Source organism: Cynocephalus volans, chromosome 14, assembly GCF_027409185.1.
Source record: "Cynocephalus volans isolate mCynVol1 chromosome 14, mCynVol1.pri, whole genome shotgun sequence".
NCBI classification, from domain to species: Eukaryota; Metazoa; Chordata; class Mammalia; order Dermoptera; family Cynocephalidae; genus Cynocephalus; species Cynocephalus volans.
Window position 1 is genome coordinate 40,922,585 of NC_084473.1, and position 23,536 is coordinate 40,946,120.

At 38.2% G+C, this 23,536-nt stretch overlaps 1 protein-coding gene across 5 annotated transcripts in view; it reads right to left on the reverse strand.

Annotated features, from left to right (window-relative positions):
• The window catches only part of THADA (THADA armadillo repeat containing), a 340,163-nt gene that overhangs the window by 182,614 nt on the left and 134,013 nt on the right, over positions 1-23,536 (reverse strand). For all 5 annotated transcript variants that reach the window (XM_063078394.1, XM_063078393.1, XM_063078395.1 and 2 more), the window contains 2 exons: positions 4,462-4,551; positions 3,201-3,332 (listed from right to left, as the gene is read on the reverse strand). In XM_063078394.1, the coding sequence (XP_062934464.1) occupies positions 3,201-3,332; positions 4,462-4,551 (222 nt within the window). The remainder of the gene's footprint in view (positions 1-3,200; positions 3,333-4,461; positions 4,552-23,536) is intronic.

A 23,536-nucleotide genomic window follows, 5' to 3' on the forward strand; every position in this document is an offset into this window, starting at 1 on the left:
AAATGTGTACAGTTTTGTCAAATTCACTATTTTTTTAAAAATCTGTTCATAGTTCACCTCCCAGTGAACATTCTGGACTAACATGGGCTGTCTCTGTAGTAGCATTGATGAAACCCAAAACTAAGTTTTCTAAGTCAAGGTCCTTCCAATTCAACAAAGAAGATGGTGAAAAAAAGAAGAGCTAACTTCTGTATCTGGCCATGGGCCCCATTACCACATTACCACAGGCAACTGTACTAAAGATGTGTGCCTGATCACACATGGCTGATCAATCCAATCAGCCATCTTTTCTCCTGGAAAAGCAAAGGAAGGAGCAGATGTCCCCACTAGTGGGGACATTACTTCTATATCCTGAAAACAGCCTGTACTCAGATGCACCAACTATGGATATAGGGTTCCCATCTCTGGTAGTTATGTAAACTTCGACTAATGGTTCCATTCGGTGTAGCTAGAGTTCTTGGCTACACAAAACTGAGTTGGCTGTTTTGGTATAATGGAGTATATCTAACACTCTCGACAAGCCCTGCCCTGTTGTGTTGGGCTCACATTCCAGCTCTGTAACTGGTTTGCACTCTGAACCTCAATTTCCTCAGTGGGAAAATGGGGGTAATAATATCTCCTGTCAGAGCTATTTTAAGCAAAATACCCAGTTCAGTGCCTGGCAAAAAGTAAGGGTTCAACAAAAGTTGGTCTACTTCCCACTGACCTCTCTGCTCAGAATACTTCTTGCTCATCCTCTACAGTCCTGGGTCAAAATCTACTTTTAAAAATTCCCTTAAATAGCATAACTAAGTATAACTTACTATTGTCTAATTTATTAAAATCTCTGTGTGTGTGTGTGTGTGTGTGTGTGTGTGTGTGTGTGTGTGTGTGTGTGTATGATAGTGTTTAATATCCCAAATTTAATCTTGCCATTCAAAGTATGGTCTACAGATAAGCAGCATCAGCATTACCTGGAAATATGTTTGAAAGGAGGACTCTCAGGCCTCACCCCAGACCTACTGAATCAGAATTTATAAGATCCCCTAGTCTTAAAGTTTGAGAAACACTGTTCTGTAACACACACAGACAATAAATCTAAGTTTATCGATTATCTAAGGAATCAATTGTGACACTTCTGTTGGTGGTGGTTCTCTATGAATCTTTATTCAGGTAGAAAGCAATTATTGACTACAACATTTTCATTAGACGGACAAGATAATTGCAAACTTCTTACTTTGTGCCTTTTGAGTATAAAAATAATGCACCAAGTACACTGGCTTCAAAGCAATACTTAAATCTTCTATATTAATGCAACCTTTGCTATATATAATAGGTGCTTTGAATATAATAAGTTGTTGGGAAAATAGAACAATTTAATCAGGCCATCTCACCTCAGGGCTGGTTGGGGGTGTTTCAGTAAGCAAATTGTGTGTGGGGGGGTGGAGTAAGTGCGCATGGGTGGCGCCACCTTGGCTAACTAGGCCTCCGGCAACCACCGCACAATCAGCCATGTCTTTCCAACCTGCAGCTTCCAAGGATCTGTTTGCCAGTTACCTAACTCATAGACCTGCATGTAAGGGGTGTGGTGACCAAGTAGGGCATGTGAGGGGTCTGGGGACCCAGCCTGGTGTGTGAGGGGTCTGGGGACCCAGCCTGGTGTGTAAAGGGTCTGTGAACCAGTCTGGACAACGGGCTTGAGGGGTCTGTGAGCTCCAGACCCAGCCCTAGCTCGACAATTGGCCCAGGTGGCAGGATTACCAGCAGGTAAAAGAACCCGACAACTGGCATAGTCGTGGGGCTTTACATAAGTAATATGAGCATTCTGATTATATATAAACTAATTAAATAACAGTTTGGAAGGATACTTTCAATGTAGTAATTTCTGGTTTCTAGGACACGATGTATAACAAATTGATTAGTAAAAAGCTTTCACAAATTGAATGTTCAACAGAGATGACAAGGTTCTAAAGCATATCTTTGTTTCTAATGTATTCTGTGATTCTGTGCACATGCCTTTCCCCCTTGAATCAGCTTTCTGAAAATTCTTAGTTCTTTCCAGTTATTCATGAGAGAACAATTTTTAAGGCCCCTGAAAGTAAAAATCTACCACCCAAATTCCTAAAATGAATCACCAAATGCTGGATGAGAGAGACTGATAACTTTGTGTACCAGGAAACAAAAACCAGTCTGAGTGAGTCATCTCTGTGATCAAAGATACACAGCCACAGCCAGGGCTTGGCGCAAACAAATGGTTACAGCAATCACATGCCAGAATCTCGTGTTTAATAGTTTTTCACATTAAAATGCATAAGTCAGCTCTATGAAACCGGGAAGTGAAACCCAGGACACCACATAAATAACAAACACTCTCTCTCAAGTTTGGTTTTCTTATCCTTCTGCTCCAAGTCCATTTCAATTTTCAGCAGATACATAAAAATGAAGGTGTTATTTTGTTAAGAGGTAAGCAAACAGGTAAACGGTAACTAATATGATATAAATCTGAAAAGTTTCATAAGAAAATTTTAATACTTTTGGAGGGCTACTTCTTGAGGCCTTTGATCTGAAATGAACAAGGACACGAGAAGGTGACAGATACCTGAAAAAATGTAACATAGGAAGTGGTAATAGGCTCTAGAAGCAGAAAAGTCTGCTATCATCTTATTCCTATACTCTATATTCATGGCTGTTTTTCAGATACTCCAAGCTTGAAAGAGATGAGTGGGAACTTGTGTCACATGGCACTGCTATCTACATGCTACCTCCTGCACTCCCTAGCAGACTCCTCTGGAATGAAGATCCAGATGTCTTGATGTCCTCTTGAACCCCTGAATAGGGGGATATACACCAGGACCAAGCTTGTCCCACGCTGGTCAGGCTCAACACAGGGATGATGCAAACACCCAAGTTATGTTTTTCAAAAGGGGTACCTCCCATCAACACTACATGCCCATTTGCAGGCAGTGCTCCAAGGAAAACATTACTTTACTTACACACAGGTTCTGTGTTCCTGCACTTGTGGTCTAAGCACCTTCATCTGCAACCCTGGAGACCAGGTGGGGGTAATGGCAATAAGCCCCAGGCCCCTGCCTTTAAAAGACCCCTCCCAAAGTAAAAAAAAAAAAAAAAATCTATTATAATTTCTGAAATAAGAACAAGATAAAACACTCCCATAAAGCCCCCATGCCCACCCCTACTATTTCCATACAGCATGACACTACCTCATAATGAAGGGAACAAAAGGTGCCATGCTGAGGGCAGAAGAAGTGCCATCCATTGGGGAAGGGTAGAGCCTCTCCAACACCAAAAGTAAGAGAAACATGTTTGGATGACGACTTGGATCTCCCACATCACTAAAAAAAAAAAAAAATTGTACATAGAAGATTTAAAATTTAAGAAACGACGTACTATCTTCAAACATCTTTTTCTCATTAAATAATTACATTTATGAAGTAAGACTCTACAATTAAGGGGAGAGTTTTCCTTTTTGGCGGGGGGTCTTTCCATTCATTTCATATCTTCCTAATATACATCATATGGAAAAACTACTGGTAAAGCTGGCGACTGGACTTCTGCACACAATCCTCTTCACAAAGCTAATCATTTGCTTAATTAGAGTCTCCTGTTTTGATTAGAGCTGTTCATACAGTAGAGAGGTGCCTGTTCTAGAGCACGAAACGTGAAACTTTCAACATCCAAATCAATTTCAGAAAGCATGAACAGGCAGTCACTTACTAGGGTCAGAAAAGCCTGTTTGCACAAATTACTAATGTGAGGAAATATATCATAAACAGAAGTAAAATTTATTGATATTTTTCCATCACAGACAATTAGTATACATTCATACCAAGTGCAAAAATTGCTGGAAGAACACACAGGAACATGTTCTAAGATGTCTATACTAAAAATTCTACCACCTACAGCATATAAAGGACAATGGTGAACTTTTCTATTTGCCCTGGTAAGACTGAAAGCCCTTGTAATGGCTTTGTTTTATGTTTCCACGGTCACTGGCCATTTTTGCTCAGGTGGACCTTTTCTGATCACAGGTGACCAGATTAGTCAGCTAACTGTTGTATTTTCACAATGGTAAGCTGCAACAGGCCAGTAATAAGAAATGATAGGTGTGCATTAAACAAAATCAATATGTAAACACACAGATTTTAAAAAATAATAGGAAGAAAATAATTCTTAGAAGAAATCAGCTCGTGCTTCTAAGACCCTAGTTCCTATATAACACTGAAAACAATTAAACTTGATAAAATGTAATATAAAACAGGATTTTTAAAATATAAAATATAATATAAAAACATGATTTTACACAACTTTTCAGATACAAATCTACATGAAGCACCTTAAAAAAAAGTCATCTGAGTTAGAAGGAAGGAATTTATTAAAAGCTGTTGCCTAAAGGGAAAATCTCAATTAATAAATCAATTCACACCCTTGATTTCACTTTGCCCCACCCTATTCTCTTCTTACCTGTCCACTGTACTGGCTACAGCTTCCAATTGTTTGAGAAGAAAGGGATACAGTTCTGGGAAACGAGAGAAAAACTCTCTCCCCGTCATTCTGTGGAGGGAGAAAAAAATAAAGATAAATTACCATCATTTATTTCTTCTGATCTTATAATAAAGCCCTTTTTAAAGAAATGAAAATAACTACGGTCATTTGTTTGGATATTTAATGAAATAAAGTTTAAAAAACTACAGCATCTTAAGAATTTAACAATAAATAGAAACGATACATATAATTTTGATTTTGGAAGTGCTCTTAATGCATGGACTTTTATCTCAAAATTTTAAATTATGTATGTTTATAAATATTTGATATTAAATTCTGTCAGGGAAGAAATATGTAATCTATGAAAATGCCAAGTTTCCACACTTGCTTTGAAGTATGAATACAGTCAACACCTGATTGACTGAGACTGACTTAGCTTCATTGATAAGGGCGGGTCTAGAACAAGGCTTCTCAACCTTGGCATCCATGACATTTTGGACCTGGAAATTACTTGTTTCAGGGAGCTGTCTATAGAATGTAGGATGTTTAGTAGCCTCCACGGTCTCTATCCACTAGATGCCAGTAGCATAACATCTCTCCTCCCAATCATGACAACCCAAATGTCTCCAGACATTGCCAGATCTACCCTGTGTGACAAAATGGCCCCTGATTAAAAAACCACTGGTCTGGAGTATGGTTATCAGAAGTACAGAACTGGCATGTGAGGGTCTAAAGATCCAATCCCAGCTAACACCTGTAAGGATTACCTTTTCCATCTTTATAAAAACTACTCTTGAACTCTGCCAAGGTCCTTAAAATAGTTCTTCAGACTCCACAACTGACCCAAAAGCTCCAGCTAAATATAGCATTTAGAAAAATATTCTGTCTCCATAACTATTAAAGAACTACTCTGAAGGGGTGGCATAAATATTCCCTAACCTGCCCACTTTTATTAACTCAAGATGAATGATTCTAATAACAGACCCAGAATACCATATTTTTTTAAGTTGAAGTATATTTTACACACAGCAAAATGCTCAGAACTTAAGTGTATCATTCAATCCACAAATGCATACACTCATGTAATCCACACCCCTACCAAGACTCAGAAAATTTCCATCATCCCATAAAGTTCTCTCGTGCCCCTTCCCAGCCAACTCCTGCCTCCACTAAGCAACCAATGATTTGATTTCTATCACCACAGTTTAAAGTTTAAGACATTTATCCATGTTATTCAATGTATCAGTAGCTCTTTTTCTGTTGATTAGTATTCTACTGTATAAATACACACATTTGTTCATTCATTCTCCTCTTGACAAACATGGGCTCATTCCATTTTTTGGCTATTTTGAATAAAGCTGCTATGATCATTCTTTTACAAGGTTTTCTGTAGACATAAGTTTCATTTCTCTTGGATTAATATTTGAGAATAAAATTGCAATATGTTTAACATTTTATAAAACTGACAGTTTTCCAAAATAGTTATACCATTTTACACTCTCAACAACAATAAGTGAAGAGTTCTGGTGGCTCTATACCCTTTCTAATATTTGCTCGTCTTTTTTCTTTTTTTCCCCCATTTTAGCCATCCTTGTAGGTATTTAATAGTATCTCCCGGTGATTTTGATTTGCATTTCCTCGATGACTAACAATGTTGAGCATGTGCTTTGGTCATTGGTATGGCCTTTTGTGAAGTATCTTTTCAAAATTTTTGCCCGTTTTAAAAATACGCTTTTAACCTTTTGTCATACATAAGCAATGGATATCCCTTCTCCTAGGCTGTGGCCTCTCAACTTTTTTTTAACTGATCCATGACAATTATATATATTTATGGATTTTTAAAAATAATGTCTTTTGATGAGCATAAGTTTTAAATTCTTGATGAAGCCCAATAATTTACCAATTCTTTTCCTTTTATAATTCATGCTTTCTATGGCTTAAGAAATCTCTGCCTACTTCAAAGTCATAAAAATATTCTTTGTTTTCTTCTGGAAGCTTTATGGTGTTAGCTTTTATGTTGAGGTCTATCATCCATCTCATGTTAATTTTTGTGTATGGTGTGGCATAGGGGTCAAGATTCTTTTTTTCTACATTGGTATTCATATTTTTAATATGGAGATGCCATAAGAAAAGATATGGCCTTAAACAGGAGAGATGTGCTATGTTCATGAATTGGAAGATTCAATATTATAAAGATGAAATTCTCCCTAAATTGATTATAAATGCAATGCAATATCAATGAAAACTGTGATTGTGTGTGTGTGGATGTATGTGTGTAAGTAACCTGACAAGCAGATTCTAAAATGCATGTAGACACATCAGGGCCAACAGTAAGAATAGTAATGATTATCTTAAAGAAAAACAAAACTGGAGGACTCACGCAAACAGATAGCTAAAAACGTAATAAAACTTAAGTAATCAGGACACTGTGGGGACACATAAGACAATAAAGTAGAATAGAGAGCACAGGAACAGACACACACACACATATATCAAAACTCAGTTTATGAAACAGCTGGTACTACAGAGGATAGAGAAAGTTGCTCTGGTAACTGATTATTCACACAGACAAAATAAAGACTGGATCCCAATCTCCCACTATACACAATACTGAATTCCACAGAATTTAAGTCTTAAAAACAGCATAAAGAAAAATACAAAATAATAAACACATAAAGTTTTTGACTTATTTTGAAAATTTGGGATTCTGCCCTGACCATCTCTGGCACGATGATTCTTTCTTTCCCTTAATGACAATCCCAGGCAACCTAGTGGGTGTGTCCCCCATGTGGCAGTCCAGCTAAAGCGTGTACATAAGATTCAAACTTAATTTTGTTCAGCCATCTGGATTCTCTCACAGGATTGGCCTGGTCCTAAATCATTTGATAATGACCACTTGTTTGAGTACACTGCTTACTGAGTCTTCCTAAGGTGGCCCCTGAGGGCCAAAGTGGGAGATATAAAATACCTTGTCCCTCTTGCACCTGACCATTCCATACAAAAGATCTGGTTGCAAGTAGCGGGTAATTGGGAAAAAGGTGAAGTTATAGCTACTGAAATGGGACAATTAATTTTGTGGCAATAGAGCTAGGAACATTAATGGTCCCTGTTTTTTGAAATTGCCTCTAGAGCCTTCCTCACCAAAGAACATACTCTGCTGTAGCTCTCCCAAACTGTTGTGAGCACATTAAATTTCACTAACTGCTGGGTTTGTCATCCTCCATCAGATGGCCCTAAGCACAATTTGACTGCCTTTCCCCTTAACCTTAGTAAGAAGTCTATTAGAAACTGCAGTGGCCTTGGCTCTAGCACCTGACCGTTCCATGCAAAAAAACCTGTCAGTACCTCTGGATGTCTTCCCCTTTTTGGTGGCCTTCACTCAATCACTGCACATGGGAGGTCAGGCTGGAATGACTGCCCTCAAGCAGTCCCTCCAAAGCCAAGGACTAGAATCAATTACTTGGACTGAAGTGGGAACTTTAAAGTTTACCAAGTGGTTGTAAGGCCATGTTGGAGGCACTGTCAACATATGAGGATACTTCAAAAAGTTCACGGAAAGAGTCATGTTATCTTTTAATTTTATTTTTCCATGAACTTTTTATGTACCCTGGTATTCTCCTCAACTGATATGGGGAGCTCCAAAAATTGCTAACAAATGCTTTCTTCTCAGGGGCACCATGTGTGCCCTTGGGACTTCATTTCTTTGATGAAAGCAGGCATTAACTACTCCCTCCTCAAAACATGGTGACTTGCACCTTAGGGGTAGCTGTAAGAGACTTTCAAATGTTTAAGAAAATACCACCAGGAGATCATCAAGCCCTCAGATGACAATACAGATCTCTCCAAAATGAGGCTATGCTTGGTTGTTTACAGAAGCTTCCCAGAGGTACAAGCAACTCATTATTTTTGTACACTCTGTGGTTGGTTATTCCTACTACGAGAGTCACCCAATTAGAAAAATGTGTCAGCTGACTTTAACTAAAGTAGACATTGACAGCAGCTCAGTCCAGAAAGCCATTCAGGTCTGCTTCAAGTCACAGGACAGGGCTGTTATGGATGAAGAACTATCCTAGACTTCCAATTTACAGTTAAGATGAAGCATGTGCATCACAATACATTTTGCTATACTTGGATTAATGCCTTGGGCTAAGTGGAAAGTTAATACAGAACATTCAAAACCTGCTGGTTTATGAGATTTGTACAAGTGATTGGATTTGAGATGCTGGGGAGACATGGTTGATGTCAATACTAAAAGTTGGACTTATCCTGCTGCTTGAGTTGTGTTGGTAATTAATCTTAAATAAAGGTTGTGTGAGACAAACTAAATGAATTTGGTCCCAACTTGTCAGTAAGATTAATCAAAGGGTCTGACAGCATGGCATACTAGTGGGAAAATTCACCAGGAGTTAAGAAAGTTTAGAAATAAAAGATAGATGTTGTTGACAGACATGTCTCCATGAGTTTTCTCACATTACTGCACATCTTGCAAAAGTGAAGCACTAACTACCCTTCGTTCTAGACTGCTCAAGGATTTGTGTATAATGATCACCCTTAGAAGATTTGCTCACCCTTTGAAGCAAAGGGCAGATATGTTTACTGCCCATTATAAAAGATTCAGGTTCCCTAACTCTGAGTTCTTCTCCTGTAAAGCAACCCACTGCATATATGGGTATCATCTGTCCCTCTTTACACTGCCCTGTGGGCACTGGAGCTCAGGACACTGGCACAAAATTGCTGGTACTCTACCTATTTGTACTACTGTAACATACTGCCCTTCATCTCTGACCCTAGGTATCTTGTGTCTCCTACCATCTATGAAACTATGTCAAGCTAATTTATCAGCTTGCAAGTAGGGTAAAATCTCAGACCCTTCCATGTTATGGACAAGGGGGTCATGTCAAAAGAAACAAAAGCAATTTGAAAGCCTTTAGGTTCACAATGGCCTACGACATGACTTTTTAAACATCAAAATAATAAACTGATAGACTGAAACACATCAAATAAATGTGAACATATTGAGTTCATAATAACTCATGTTACTGGTCATCCTTGGAGGTTGCTAGGATAGCAACTTAATACCTTGAAAATTAATAAAGTAAGGGAAAGAAAAGCATTTGACCTGTATTCCCTGAAAAAAACTGTATTACACAGTAATAAGTAATTGATAAAAGATAGCTCTTTATTGAACAATTCCAGCTAATAAATGGAGAAGATATAATAGAATTAGAAAATCGCCATTTTACAAGCTAAAAGTATCAGGTGAAAGGTTGATAAAGAACTTTCTAACAGAAGGATCAAGATGAAACAACTTGACAGGAACACACTGATCAATCTTAGCATTGCTAAAAGTGGAACCACTATAAATGCCGTATGTATTAGGAAGTATACACACTACCTATAAAATATTCTTACCTAAAGAAAGCTCAATTTGAATTTTTTTTTTTTTTTTTTTTTGTCTTTTTCGTGACCGGCACTCAGCCAGTGAGCGCACCGGCCATTCCTATATAGGATCCGAACCCGCGGCAGGAGCATCGCTGCGCTCCCAGCGCCGCACTCTCCCGAGTGCGCCACGGGCTTGGCCCTCAATTTGAATTTAATAGTCACTAACTCTATATACCATTTTACCAGAAATATGGAAAAATATAAAAACAAGTTAAATAATACTACAAGAAAGCACTCAGTCATATCCAGAATTTGGAACATTCCACAGGAAAATTACCAGATTTCACTAATAAATCAACGGCAGGGGAGGAGTATAAAATGTTACGGAATGAAAGAAGACTTATGAGACTAAGAAACTTAAAACACTTATTAGCTAAAAAAGGCTAAATGCAATCTGTGGACATTGTTTGGATCGTGATTCTAACAAACCAAGTACAAAAAGACATTTCTAAGACAATAAGGAAATTCTGAGTATTAAGGAATTACTAACTTTGTGAAATGTGATAATAGCATGGTGGTATTTCTTTTTAAACTCCTTTGTCACAAAGTAATGCGTACAGATGTATTTATAGGAAAATAGCATGGTTTCTGTGATCTTCACATGTGGGTACGGAACAGATGAAATAAGATTAGCAAAATGCTGATAAATGCTGAAGGTGAGTGATGGATATACAGGGATTAGTTACATATTATTCTCTTCACTTTGACATATGCTGAAAATTCCCATAATAAAAAGTTTTTTAAAAATTAAAAATAAAGACAAGACACAAATGGAGAGAAAATCTGTAATGCATGTATTTAAGAGTCACATAACCAATATTCAGAATACATGAAAAACTCCAGTGAATCACTAAGTAAAAGTCAACCAACTCAATATAAAAATGGACAAACCTATCAAAATATAATCCACAGAAAATAAACATTAGTGGCCAATAAACATAAAAAAAGATGCTCAACTACACCAACAGACCATTTTATATCCTCAAACTGGCAAAGATTAAAAAGTCTGGCAATACCAAGTGTTGGAACTTTCAGACACTGATGATGGAAAAAACAATTACTAAAATAATTAGGAAAAATAATTTGGGATTTTCTTAAAAGCCAGAGATGTGTTTATCCCGTGACTCAAAAATGTTACTCCTAGGGAAATAGCCTAGATAAACTCTTCAACATGGTTACCAGAAGGATTGTATAAGCTATACACAGCAGCTATATGTCCACCAACAATAGAAAGAATAAACTAATATATTCACACAATGTAATAATGCACAGTAGTAAATGTGAATGAAGTACAGACATACAACACCACATATGAATCACAGGAACATAACATTTTTATCTTTATTTTTAAAATTTTTTGGCAGCTGGTTGGTAAAGAGATCGAACCTTGGACCTTGGTGATATTGGCACCACGCTCTAACCAACTAAGCTAACCACCGAGGCTCTCAGGAACATAATGTTAAGTGAAAACATCAAGTTGCAGAAAGGTATATGCAATATAATCTTTCTATGTAAAACTTACAAAAATGCACCACTAAATAATATATTGTCTAGGGAAACAAATCTAAGTGATAAAAGAATGAAAAGCAAAGAAATGAATAAAAACAAAATTGACAAAAGTAGTCACTTTTCCAAGGGAGAAGAAGATGGGATTAGATAGAAATATATAATGGTCTCCAAAAGTAATGTCCATTTCTTAAGTTAAGTGGTAGATCCAAAGTGTTTAGTGCATTCTTATTCTTTATTTTCATTTTTTTATATAAGGGAAGAGATGCATTGTTATTCTTTAAACCTTACATGCATTTTATAAAATTTTTGTTCCTACTTCATATTCAGCAAAATCAAAATTTTTTTTAAAAAGTCCTTACTCCCAAATTACAGACTCAGTGACTATTTACTGGACATTTTATCCAAAATACACTAATTTCCTTTTTTTAATTTTAGATATTTCTATGGAAAAGTAATAAATGCAAATGTTAAAGCACACTAGACCCTCCAGTGTCCCTCCTCACAGGCAACTATGTAATAGCATCTCAGCTTTCCTTTTTAAAAAATTCAACACATACAAGTACATACTTTTACTTTAGTTTGCTTTTCCCACAAATAAGCATATTATGCAAGGGTACTGCAAAAAATTCATGAAAATATTCACGTTATCTTTTACTTCTATTTTTCCACAAACTCTCTAAAGCACTCTTGTATATACTGTTCTGCACCTTATTTTTTTTCACCGAGGCTATACCTGCAAAATATCCAATATCAGGCACACTGATCTATTTCATTTAATGGCTGAAAGTACCATTGTATGGTTGACTGCGATTTATTGACTTCTTAATGATAGGCCTTTTGGTTGTTACCAGTCTCTTGCTGCTACAAATGATATGTAAATTTCCTTGTTAATAAATTGAAAACCTGGATTTTGCAGAATCAAGGTTTTATACAGGAAGAAAGCAAAACCACTGCAACACAGGCCACTGTTATATTTTTTTTACCATCTCAAAGCAAAACTGGCCAACAACATCTGTTTCCTTTTTAGTGTCCTTTCCTTGGCTTTTGACTCTGTAAAGAGGAGTCACTTAAAGGTAAAACTGTATGAGCTCGGTACTGGGATCCCTGAATATTCTTGCCCATACAGAATCTCTCCAAACACTGTACAACCAAAAGGCCAATGAATATGTCCTCTTGAGGAATCAGTTATTAATTTCCAGGGAAATAAGTAATTCCTTAATGGCCTGATATCTTTTGCTTAAGTTACAACAACAAACATTTTCACTTATACAGACCATATGATTCTATCAATATGATCTAGAAATTGCCCTGATAGGTAACTGGCTCTGCTGACTACAATATTGCCAGAAAAAAGGGCTGTGGAACTACTATTCTAAGAGTTATTATTTTAATTGAATCAAAGCTAATTGTCCCAAACAGCAAACTACGCCATTCAATTACCTTAGCATATATTTACCAACTAGCCTATCTTGTAGGGTATATAAAGAAGGTACATTACTCAAAGTTAAACATTTGGTGAATGTTTCAAATAATTGTTTCATTTTTAAGAGCTAAGTAGGTTTTTGACGACATCTTTTCAAAAATGTTCTGTTAAAATTATTGTGGCCACGCTTAACGGTGTAGGACTTTGAACATTAACTATGCATTTGTCAGGGTTTAACAAAAATCAAAGATATTTTCTTTTTTTTTTTTTTTTTGTCGTTTCTTCGTGACCGGCACTCAGCCAGTGAGTGCACCGGTCATTCCTATATAGGATCCGAACCCGCGGGGGGAGCGTCGCTGCACTCCCAGCGCAGCACTCTACCGAGTGCGCCACGGGCTCGGCCCAAAGATATTTTCTAAGGATAATTTTGACCTCGCTTAAGCACTCTGAGTATAGAAGAGGTGCCCTTCTATTATAACATTCCTAGGCTACTCAATACTTTAAGAAAATGTTGACCTTATTTCTGGTTCAGCTCACCTAAAAGGCCAGAGTTCCAATTTACTGCAAACACAAAAGAGCTGATCTCCATGTACTTGCCAGGCAGCATCATGTCAACTCTGCATCAGCCAAAAGCCACTAAAGACGGCTAAATATTTAGGTACTGTGCCTGAAGGATATGCAATATTAGCAATGTATTATAAAAAAGAGCCTCAAGAGGTAGGGTGTAGAAGGGTATCACAGTTATCTAAGGGGCTTATTCAAATTTCACTCACCTCTGATTCCCAACTACACCAAAAGGTCTATAGCATCTCAAATCCACAACTTAGGCTGATAATATATTAATACCAGCCATCAACTAACAATGACTGCATTACTTTTTATGGTTATACTGAATGTAGAATCACCACTTATAATAGTGCCTCTATGGGGAGGCAGTTAATAAATTTTGAGCTGCCTGATAGGTCTGTTATCTAGCCATACTTCAAAAGGCCAAAATCATGGGACAAACTGAGGTCACATATGAATAACCTTCCTCTGAATCCTGGAACATGAGAGTCTTACCTCTCATCTGCTACTTAATCAAAACTGTAATGTGATCATATTTTTCTTACGAAAGTAACACTTTTTAAGGTATCTACATACGTTATGTTGACCACTGTGCTAGGTCCTATGGAAGATATTAACAATATAAGACAGTCACTGCCCTTGGAGCTTAAAATCTGGTTAGCAAGACAAGGTATACATATAACTAATAAGCTAAGCCATTGTAAGGGTCAGATGAATGAGGCTTATTATAAGAGTTCACAGTTGGAAACGGTATCATTAGTGCTGGAGAGGTGAGGGAAAGTTTTGTGGGAAAGATGGAAACTAGGATGAGCCTTGAAAAATTAGTAAGAATAGATTAAAAAGGACAGAAGACAGTATGCAGGGGTGGGTAGATAAACTGGCTGCATGACAAGAAGACTCCATGACAAGAGCAGATAGAAAAGGTTCATTGGCATAAAATTTTCTAGAAATCTGAATGCCAAACTAAGCAGCTTCACCTATGTTTTACAGGCTTTAAAATTTCTGAACAGGAGAGATATATGACAAGAACAGATGGACTAGGCTAGAGAGAGAGAGTGGAAACACGGTGATTCAGTGGACATAAACTAAATGTGTATCTTATCACTTCAACTAGAGAATAAATTTCTATAGGTAAAGGACTGTATCTTACTTCCTTACATCCCTCTTGATACATAGCACAATACTATGTAAATGATGGATGACCTGTAAGTATTTTGGCAATAAATGAATAAATAATATTATCCAGAGAAGAAAAAAATTGTAATATAGTTGACCTCACACCTACACCTTATGCTTTTTTTCTTCTCAATGATTGGTACCCACTCAATTGCTGTCTAACTTCTCAAGCCAGAAACACCCCATGGATACAATCAACCAGCAAATTTTGCTTGTTTCTACATCCAGAGTATCTGTTGAGTCTACTTCTCTCCACCCTGATTGCTGCCACCCCAAGTCTGACTGCTATTATCTTTTCCCTAGAAACTGTAACAGCCTCTTATCCTCTTCCTTTGCTTTCCATCTTCCCCCTTCAATTTAACTCTCTGCTGTGATAACAAGTTCTCTTTCAAAAACACAAATCTGATCTTGTGACATTATAAAGATTAATAGCCCCCTACTGCTTTTTTGGATAAAGCCTAAACTCTGTAGCCCGACAGCTGACTCACTTGTGCAGACATTTCTTGCCTCTCCATCTTTACAATCCAGCCATATACAATGTCTTTTAGTTCCAGCAACATTCTATGTTTTCTCTAGTCTCCAGGTTGTGGCAAATACTGTACTTCCTGCCAGGAACCCTTCTCCCATCTGCACTCTATCCCCCAACCCTTCTGCCAGACTAACTCCAAATAATTCCTCAATTTTTGCCTTTAGGCAGACTTCTTCTAGGACATGTACCTGATGTCTCAAGTATGGGTTATGTGTCTGTCTTGGTTTTACTCTACCGTCTGTGAACTCTCCCCATTGTATCACTTACAGCATGTCATACGTGAACTTCTTGTTTACTTATTTATCTCTCCAACCAGATTATACATTCTGTACCAGCAAAGACTATAGCTATCTTCTTTTTTCCATATTATCTCAGATACTAAGTATGATGCCACATTCACAGTTGATGCCCAATAAATAGTCACTGAGTGAGTAAAGCAAAACATAGGGACAGAGTCCCTCAGAGAGACAAGAAGAAAAGGAGTTATGACTAAGATGGTAACAAATTAATAATTTCAAAAAGTACATCATTAGCTATTTCTAATGGCATTCAGAATCATTTGAGTTAAATTGAGTATCCTGCCAGGGCCTGAAATTTTCTTAAACACAAACAGATAAAGCTTGGCTCACTGGTTTATAAACAGTTCTAGTTCACCCAAAGACACAAAAAGACTGATATGTTACCTCCACAGACATAGCAAGCCTTGGGGGTAAATTCTCCAGTGATAGGCATTTCAAATCTGTTTATCTATGTGGTCAAAAACTAGTCCAGCAACCTGACAAAAACAACAGAGTAATAACCAAAAAGAAAAAGCTGAACCTCTGTAAGTTCATGCTGCTAGGAAGAGAAAAGGAGATCAACAGAAATTGTGAATGGGATATAGCAGACATATGTAAAAACAAACAAGCCAGGATAAGCGTGAGAATAAAAGAGCTTTAAACTCAGAACTGTCAGACTATGCAACAGGTGAGTTATTCCATATCATACCAGGTAAGGATATGAGGCACAACTGATGAGAGGTCCTTGGGGAAACACAGAAGCTCCAGCAGAACTCTATTTGCCTAGCACCAAGTACTCGTAGAAGGTGCTGGAACAAGAATGTCTATGAGCTCCACCAACAAGGCACTCCTCTGCCTGACCTGTTCAGTGCTGGACTCCCCAGAGCCCAGCCATGGCCTGGAACAGAGCAGGCAGGCAACAAAGGTTTACTGAATCAGTGAAAATGCCTTCCCAGCACCATTTTGGTTTTTTTTTAAACCTTCATAAAAATTCTTTTGGCACTACTTGTTTACTGGGGGAAAACTAGATTATAAAGAATATCGCAAAGAAAAATCTAAAAATCACCAAATTCACCACCCAAATTTAGTCACCAGTCTAATGTTTTAATGTCAGTCCATCTACACCTCTCCTTATATTGTTCTATTAATACGTTTTTTACACTTAACAATATATCAAGTATGGTTCCATATTAATCTGAACCCATTTTAACATAGCAACCTCTGTGTTTTAACACTCTCTGCTTTTTCTGTTTTTGAGTACATGTCTGTCCATAGTTCTTCCAGGACACTAACCCAAACACCAACCCACAACAACTCACCCCCACCTGGGCTAAGCCACATGTGGAAGGTGGTTCCTACCCCAACTTTGTTGAGAGCTTCCTTTTGTCTGAATATTTCATATTTAATCTTAATAAAGCTGGGGATCTAGTCCTTAAGTTTTACAAGTATCTGAGCTTTGGCCATTTTGGTAGGCTTTGAATCAAGTCTGCCATCTAATAGCCTAGAAAAAGCCTCACTTGAATCAAACCTCAATTTCTGTTAGAAACTCTGTCCTTAAGATCTGCCACACATAAAAAGTTGAAATGCCAGAAGCAAATGCCTCTGAGATTAACAAAAGCACCCTGATTAAAAACTATCATTCAGTGAAAAAAGCATTTGGTGAAACATGTTGAAAAGGAAAAAGAAGGTATCCACACCCCCGATTCCTACATAAACATTCCATATCATTCTCAATCATCCTAGAGACAGGGATCAACAGAGTAATGCACAAAGATATAAAAAGAGAAAGCTAGCAAAGACAAGCAAAAACATGCAGGAGTAAGGAACTGCATAGTAAACAACAGCAGAGATGTACGTTGTGCCATTTTTAAAAAACAGGACTTATTCACAGGCCATGGAGCAAATGCGGTAAACCTGATCATTAGAAGGAAACAAATGTTGAAGGAAAAAGCCTGAAGGTTTTCAGTTAATATTTCAAACGGGAACCCAATAAACTATTAAAACCAGGCTATTCCCTAGATTCTGACCTATAAAACCACTCCAGAGGAGAGAAATCAGCTAAAGGTCTGCATCTCCTTACCACAGTGATTGCTAATAAAAAACAGCAAACTCATCTTAAGAAAAACAATACCCCCCAAAGGAAACAAACCTACAAAAAAGACAAAGCACACAAATGCATTTCAAAGAAGATGATCAAATGCAAACTAATAAAATAGAAACAACTAATAAAAAAAGAAATCTGGGTTTGGCCTCCCCCAGGAGGACCATCTCTGACTGTTCAGTCTTAGAATCCTCTCCCCAGCTTTGACTAGGCTGACACCAGCATTTCTCTTGAGAGCGGTAGTTAACAAAAGAATGAATGTTTAGAAAGAAGAGATTATCAGGAGTCCATAGTCAGATTCTCACAGTCAACAAGTCCTTGTAATCATAGTGACAGTTCTACTAGGAAGTCCTTTTATTAATCTTCAGGCAAACTGTGTAGGAAGTTGAAGGACAGGCATCTTCCTCAGGACCTCTATTTTGAGTGCCCTGACTCTGATCAAGTCTGCTCCCAGTCTTGTTTCTCTTCCCATCCTCTGTAGACAGCCCTGAGACTCTCTCACTTGTTGAATGCTTTCCTAATCCTTTCTTTCCAGGAGCTGCTTTTGAGATGGAGAACTCCCAAATCCCTAAACTGATTAACACAATAACCCAGGGAGGGAAGTGAAAGGTCTTGGTTCTGGAAGTGTCCTTGTTGGGAAAATGGAATAATTGATCAGGCTCCCCTTGCCTCAGAGCTGGTTCAGGGTCGTATGGTAACATTGAGTGTGTGGGTGGAGTATGTGCGCCTGCAAACAGTGCCACTTTGGCTGGTTTTTACTGCCTCTGGCGCCCACCCTACGCGGCCATGTTTTTTCCGGACCTGCAGCTTCCAAGGACCGTGTGGCCAGTTGCCTAGCATATAGACCTGCGTGAAGGGGTCTGGTGACCCAGCCTAGCATGGAGGGGTCTTGTGACCCAGCCTGGCGTAGTGAAGGGTTTGTAACCCAGTCTGTGAATGGGCTTGAGGGGTCTGGGAGCTCCAGATCCAGCCTTAGCTCAACAATCGGCGCAGTCGGTGCAGGATTACCAGCAGGTAAAAGAGCCACGACAACTAGCGTGGGCACCTAGCTTTACAATTGGAGTCACAAACAGGACTAAGAGCTACACAACTGGTGCTGTGAGCAGGATTCCAGACACTAGCCTCACAGTAGCCCTTGTCATAGACAGTCCTCCATTCCCCTGGGAAGTCACTGGGCCAGGAGTGGGCCTGGAAACACATTTCCATTCATTATAAAGCCAGCGGGTAAGTAAACACACCTCTCTTGAACTCATGTGTGCAAGGTCCCATTTGGGCAGCTTACGTGGATTTTTTTTTTTCCACCAGGAATTATTTCTTAGAAAATGCTTCTTATTGAATCCCATCATCTCTAAAATCTCAGAATCAAGTAATCTCTAGTAGTTTAAATCAATAATTATTTTCTAAACAGTTTATAGTAGACTGTTTCTAAAGAAGGCCAGCAAACTCCTACCTTCCCTCATATGTGCATGCCTCCTTCCTTTAAAGAGGTGGGTCTATTTCCCCTCTCCTTGACTCTAGGATGCCTTGTGACTTGCACTGATCAATAGGAGGCAGTGGAAGTGACACTGTGCTAGTTCTTCCCAGCTTAGGCTTGAAGAAGCACTGCAGCTTGTGTATTCACCTTCTTGAAGGCCTGACTACCCTGCCAGAAAGAGGCTACATCAGCCCCTAGTCATCATCAGCCCCCATTTCTAGTTCCAAACACATGACGTTGAAGCCCTCTTGGTCATTCTAGCCTCAGCTAAGTCCTGGATGAATGTGGCCATCTGAGTGATCCCAGATGACACCCCATGATGAAGAAGCAGCACACAGCTGAACCCAGCCAACCCACAGAATTCTGAGAAATAATAAATCATCATTTTAAGCCTCAATTTTGAGATGGTTTGTTATGCAGCAATATGTAACTGAAACACAGTTATAATGTTGAAAACACTAAGTTAGATTCTGTGAAAAAGGTAATTCTAATAAAACGGATGCTGATAACAAGGAACACACAATTTACCTTAACTACTACATTGACTCTCTTAGTTCTCCAGGCCAGAAGTCTGAAATCAGTATCAACGGTATCAAAATCAAGATGTCAGCACCTCTGGAGGTTCTACAAGAGAATGCTATCTTCACCTATTCCAGCTTTTGGTGGCTGCCAGCATTCCCTGGCATGTAGCTGCATTACCTCCAATGCCTGACTCTGTGATCACATTGTTTTCTTTTCTTCTTTCTTCAAATCTTCCTCTGTCTTTCTCTTATAGGTTGATTGCATTAGGGCCCACCCAGATAATCCAAGAATCACCTCATCTAAAGATCCTTATTTTAATTACATCTATAAAGACCCCCTTTCCTTACAAAGTAACATTTACAGGTTCTAGGAATTAGGACCTAATATCATTGGAGGACCATTATTCTTCCTGTCACAACAGCTAAGCCATAAGAGTTAAGCCACTAACGGGAAAGAATGAACATAATTGGTTTATTCTAAAGCAGTTACTTTCCAGATCTTTAAAGCAATGAACCACTTATTTCATATATAATCCCAATATTGAAAACGTAAAAACAAAACACAACATGATCACAGAGAAGATTATAGAAAGATAAGGTTGAATAGGAAGCACCAGGAAACTGTCTCCTCACACAGACCAAAACTCACTGCCAGAATGTGTCAGACGTAACTTTTTTTTTTTTTTTTTTTTGACCGGTAAGGGGATTGCAACCCTCGGCACAGTGTGGTCTACACCATGCTCAGCCAGTGAGTGCACCAGCCATCTCTACATAGGATCCGAACCCGCGGCTTCCGTGCTACCAGCGCTGTACTCTCCCAAGTAAGCCACGGGGCCGGCCCAGATGTAACTATTTTGGAACTCTGGAGTCTACCAGAAGGCTTGGGCAGTAAATTACAGGAGTAAATGGCAGTTAATTCCAATTTCAGCTCATTGCACTGTAGCTGCTACCTAGCTCCCAGACCCATGCCAGGCAACTGTGCGTGTGCTCCAGGAGCAGCATGCACAAAGCTTATGGGACAATGAGAACCTTGTCTTCCAAAAATCAAGGATCTGTTTTCTGATTAATGATTGTTGCTCTGATCTTGGAGATACAAACACATTGGCAGGCAGCCATTCTTGCAACCCTCCCCCCACTATTGCCAGTCCCTCCCTCTCTGGCTGAAGCAACTCCCAGGGGACTTAAACAGCCAGTGGCCTTTTCCCCTCTCTTTATTCCCACACTCCCCTTCCCTTTATAATTCTCTTTTATCCCTTTTGGGAGCCAGTTATTTAAAGTTTAAGACTCTCAACAGCAACCAAATATACAGGAGAATTTAGAAAGTTACTGCACACACCCAATGAAAGGTGCAGGCTTAAAATAAATAAATAAAAACAAAAATCAGCAAACCCTGGGGGGAGAGAGAGAATCTGATTTCCAAAGTTATGTCCAGTTTCTAAAAGAAAAAAATCACAAGGCATAAAAAAAAAAGAAAGGATGGCCCATTCAAAGAAAAAAACCTAAACCAAAAGAAATTGTCCCTAAGAAAGATCAGACAGTGGACTTGTTAAACAAAGGCTTTTAAACAACTGTCTTAAAGATGCTCAATAAATTAAAGGAAGACATGGAAAAAGTCAAGAAAATTATGGATGAACAAAATGGAAATATCAGTAAAGAGATAGAAACCTAAAAAGAAACCAAAAAGAAATTCTAGAGCTGAAAAGTATAACAACTAAGTGAAAATTTCACTAGAGGGATTCAAAGCCAGATCTGAGCAGTAAGAAGAATCAATGAATTTAAAGATAGGACATTTGAAATTATTGAGTATGAGGAACACAAAGAAAAAAGACTGAAGAAATGTGAATAGAGACTAAGGCACCTCTGGGATACCATCAGGCTAACCAACATATGCGTTGTGGGAGTTTCAGAAGGAGAAAAGAGAGAAAGGGGCAGAGAGATTAACTGAAGAAAAAATGGCCAAAACTTCCCAAACTTGATTAAAGACATGAATATAAATATCCAAAAAGCTAAACAAACTCCAGGTACAATGGTCTCAAACCCTGGGAGAGAGAGACTCACACCATATACATTATTATCAAACTGTCAAAAGCCAAAATCAAAAAGAGACACTTGAAAGCAGAAAGGGGGGAACAACTCATCATATACATGGGAATCCTCAATAAGATTATAAGCAGATTTGTCATCAGAAGGCAGTGGGCTGATATATTCAAAGTGTTGAAAGAGAAAAACTGCCAACCCCAAATCCTCAATCTGGCAAAACTGTACTTCAAAACTGAGAAACAAATGAAGACATTACCCAGATAATCAAAAACTGAGTTCATTAACACTACACCTGCCCTGCAAGAAATGCTAAAAAGAGTCCTGCAAGTTGAAATGAAAGGACACTAGTCAGTAACTTGAAATTATATGAAGAATACAGATCTCAGTAAAGGTAAATTCATAGGCAATTATAAAAGACAGTATTATTGTAACTTCAGTTTATAACTCTACTTTTTGTATTCTACATGAGTTAAGACACTAACACATTTTTTAAAAAACTATTATTACTTTAAAAGCTAGTATGATGGTAACTTCGCATTTTGTTTCCTAAATAATTTAAGAGATTAATGCACATAAAACAGCTATTAGCTTATGGTTTTGGACACACAATGTATGAAGATATAAGTCTGTGTAACTAAAAGGGGGTGAGGATAGAGCTTCATTAAAAGCAGTTTTTGGGGCCGAGCCCGTGGCGCACTGGGAGAGTGCAGCGCTGGGAGCCCAGTGATGCTCCCGCCGCGGGTTCGGATCCTATGTAGGACTGGCCGGTGCACTCACTGGCTGAGTGCCGGTCACGAAAAAGACAAAAAAAAAAAAAAAAAAAGCAGTTTTTGTATGTTATTGAAGTTAAGGTGTTGTAAATTTAAATTAGAATGTTATAACATTAGCATGTTAAATGTAGTCCTTGTGGTAACCACAAAGAAAATAGCTACAGAATATATACATATACACAAAAGGAAATGTGAAGGGAATTAAAACATTTTTTAAAAAATCAACTAAACACAAAAGAAAACAGTAATGCAGAAAATGAGGGACAGAAAAACTATAAGGCATACAGAAAACAAATAGACAAATAATACAAGTAAGTAGTAATTATTTTAAATGTAAATGGATAAAACTCTCCAATCAAAAGATAAGAGATTGGCATGATGAATTTAAAAAACATGATCCAACTATATGCTGTGTACAAGAGACTTGTTTTAGATCTAGAGACACAAATAGGTTGAAAATAAAAGAATGGAAGAAGACATTCCATGCAAATAGTAACCAGAAGAGAGCAGAGGTGGTTATAAATGAGCTAGTCACAGAAAGACAAATACTGTATGATTCCCCTTATATGAGGTACCTAGAATAGTCAAATTCATAGAAACAGAAAGAAGAATGGTGGTTACCAGGGGCTGAAAGAGAAGGGGGGATGCAGAGTTATTGTTTAATGAGTATAGAGTTTCAGTTTTGTAAGATAAGAGCTCTGGAGATGGATGGTGGTGATGGTTGCACAACAATATGAATGTACTTGCCACCACTGAACCCTATGCTTAAAAATGGTTGAGATGGTAAATTCTATGTGGTATGTATTTTACCACAATAAAAAAAAAATGTTATTAAATGAAGACAGACAAACCAGAGCTGTTCTGGTTGAAGCAGGATTGAGGGAGGTGATCATCAGTCTGGCTTCCCTCTTTATCCTTTGCAAGCACTGGTCCTGAACCATCACCATGAGCTCCAGAGGCACAGTTTAGGTTTGAAGGCTTTGAAAGACAAAGTAAATTCAGAACAACTATCCACACTCCTCGCTTCCTCATCTCTTATTATTCCCATCTTTCCAAACTAAAGAGGCAAACTCCATCCACCACTGCCCACTGTTCTCTACAATACTGATTTTATCTTTTTCATAACATTAACAGTTACTGCCATTTTATTGAAACATGTTTAAAATCTGTCTCCTCTCATAGGATTTTTAGCTCCTTGAGACTAAAAACTCTTGTTTTCTGCTC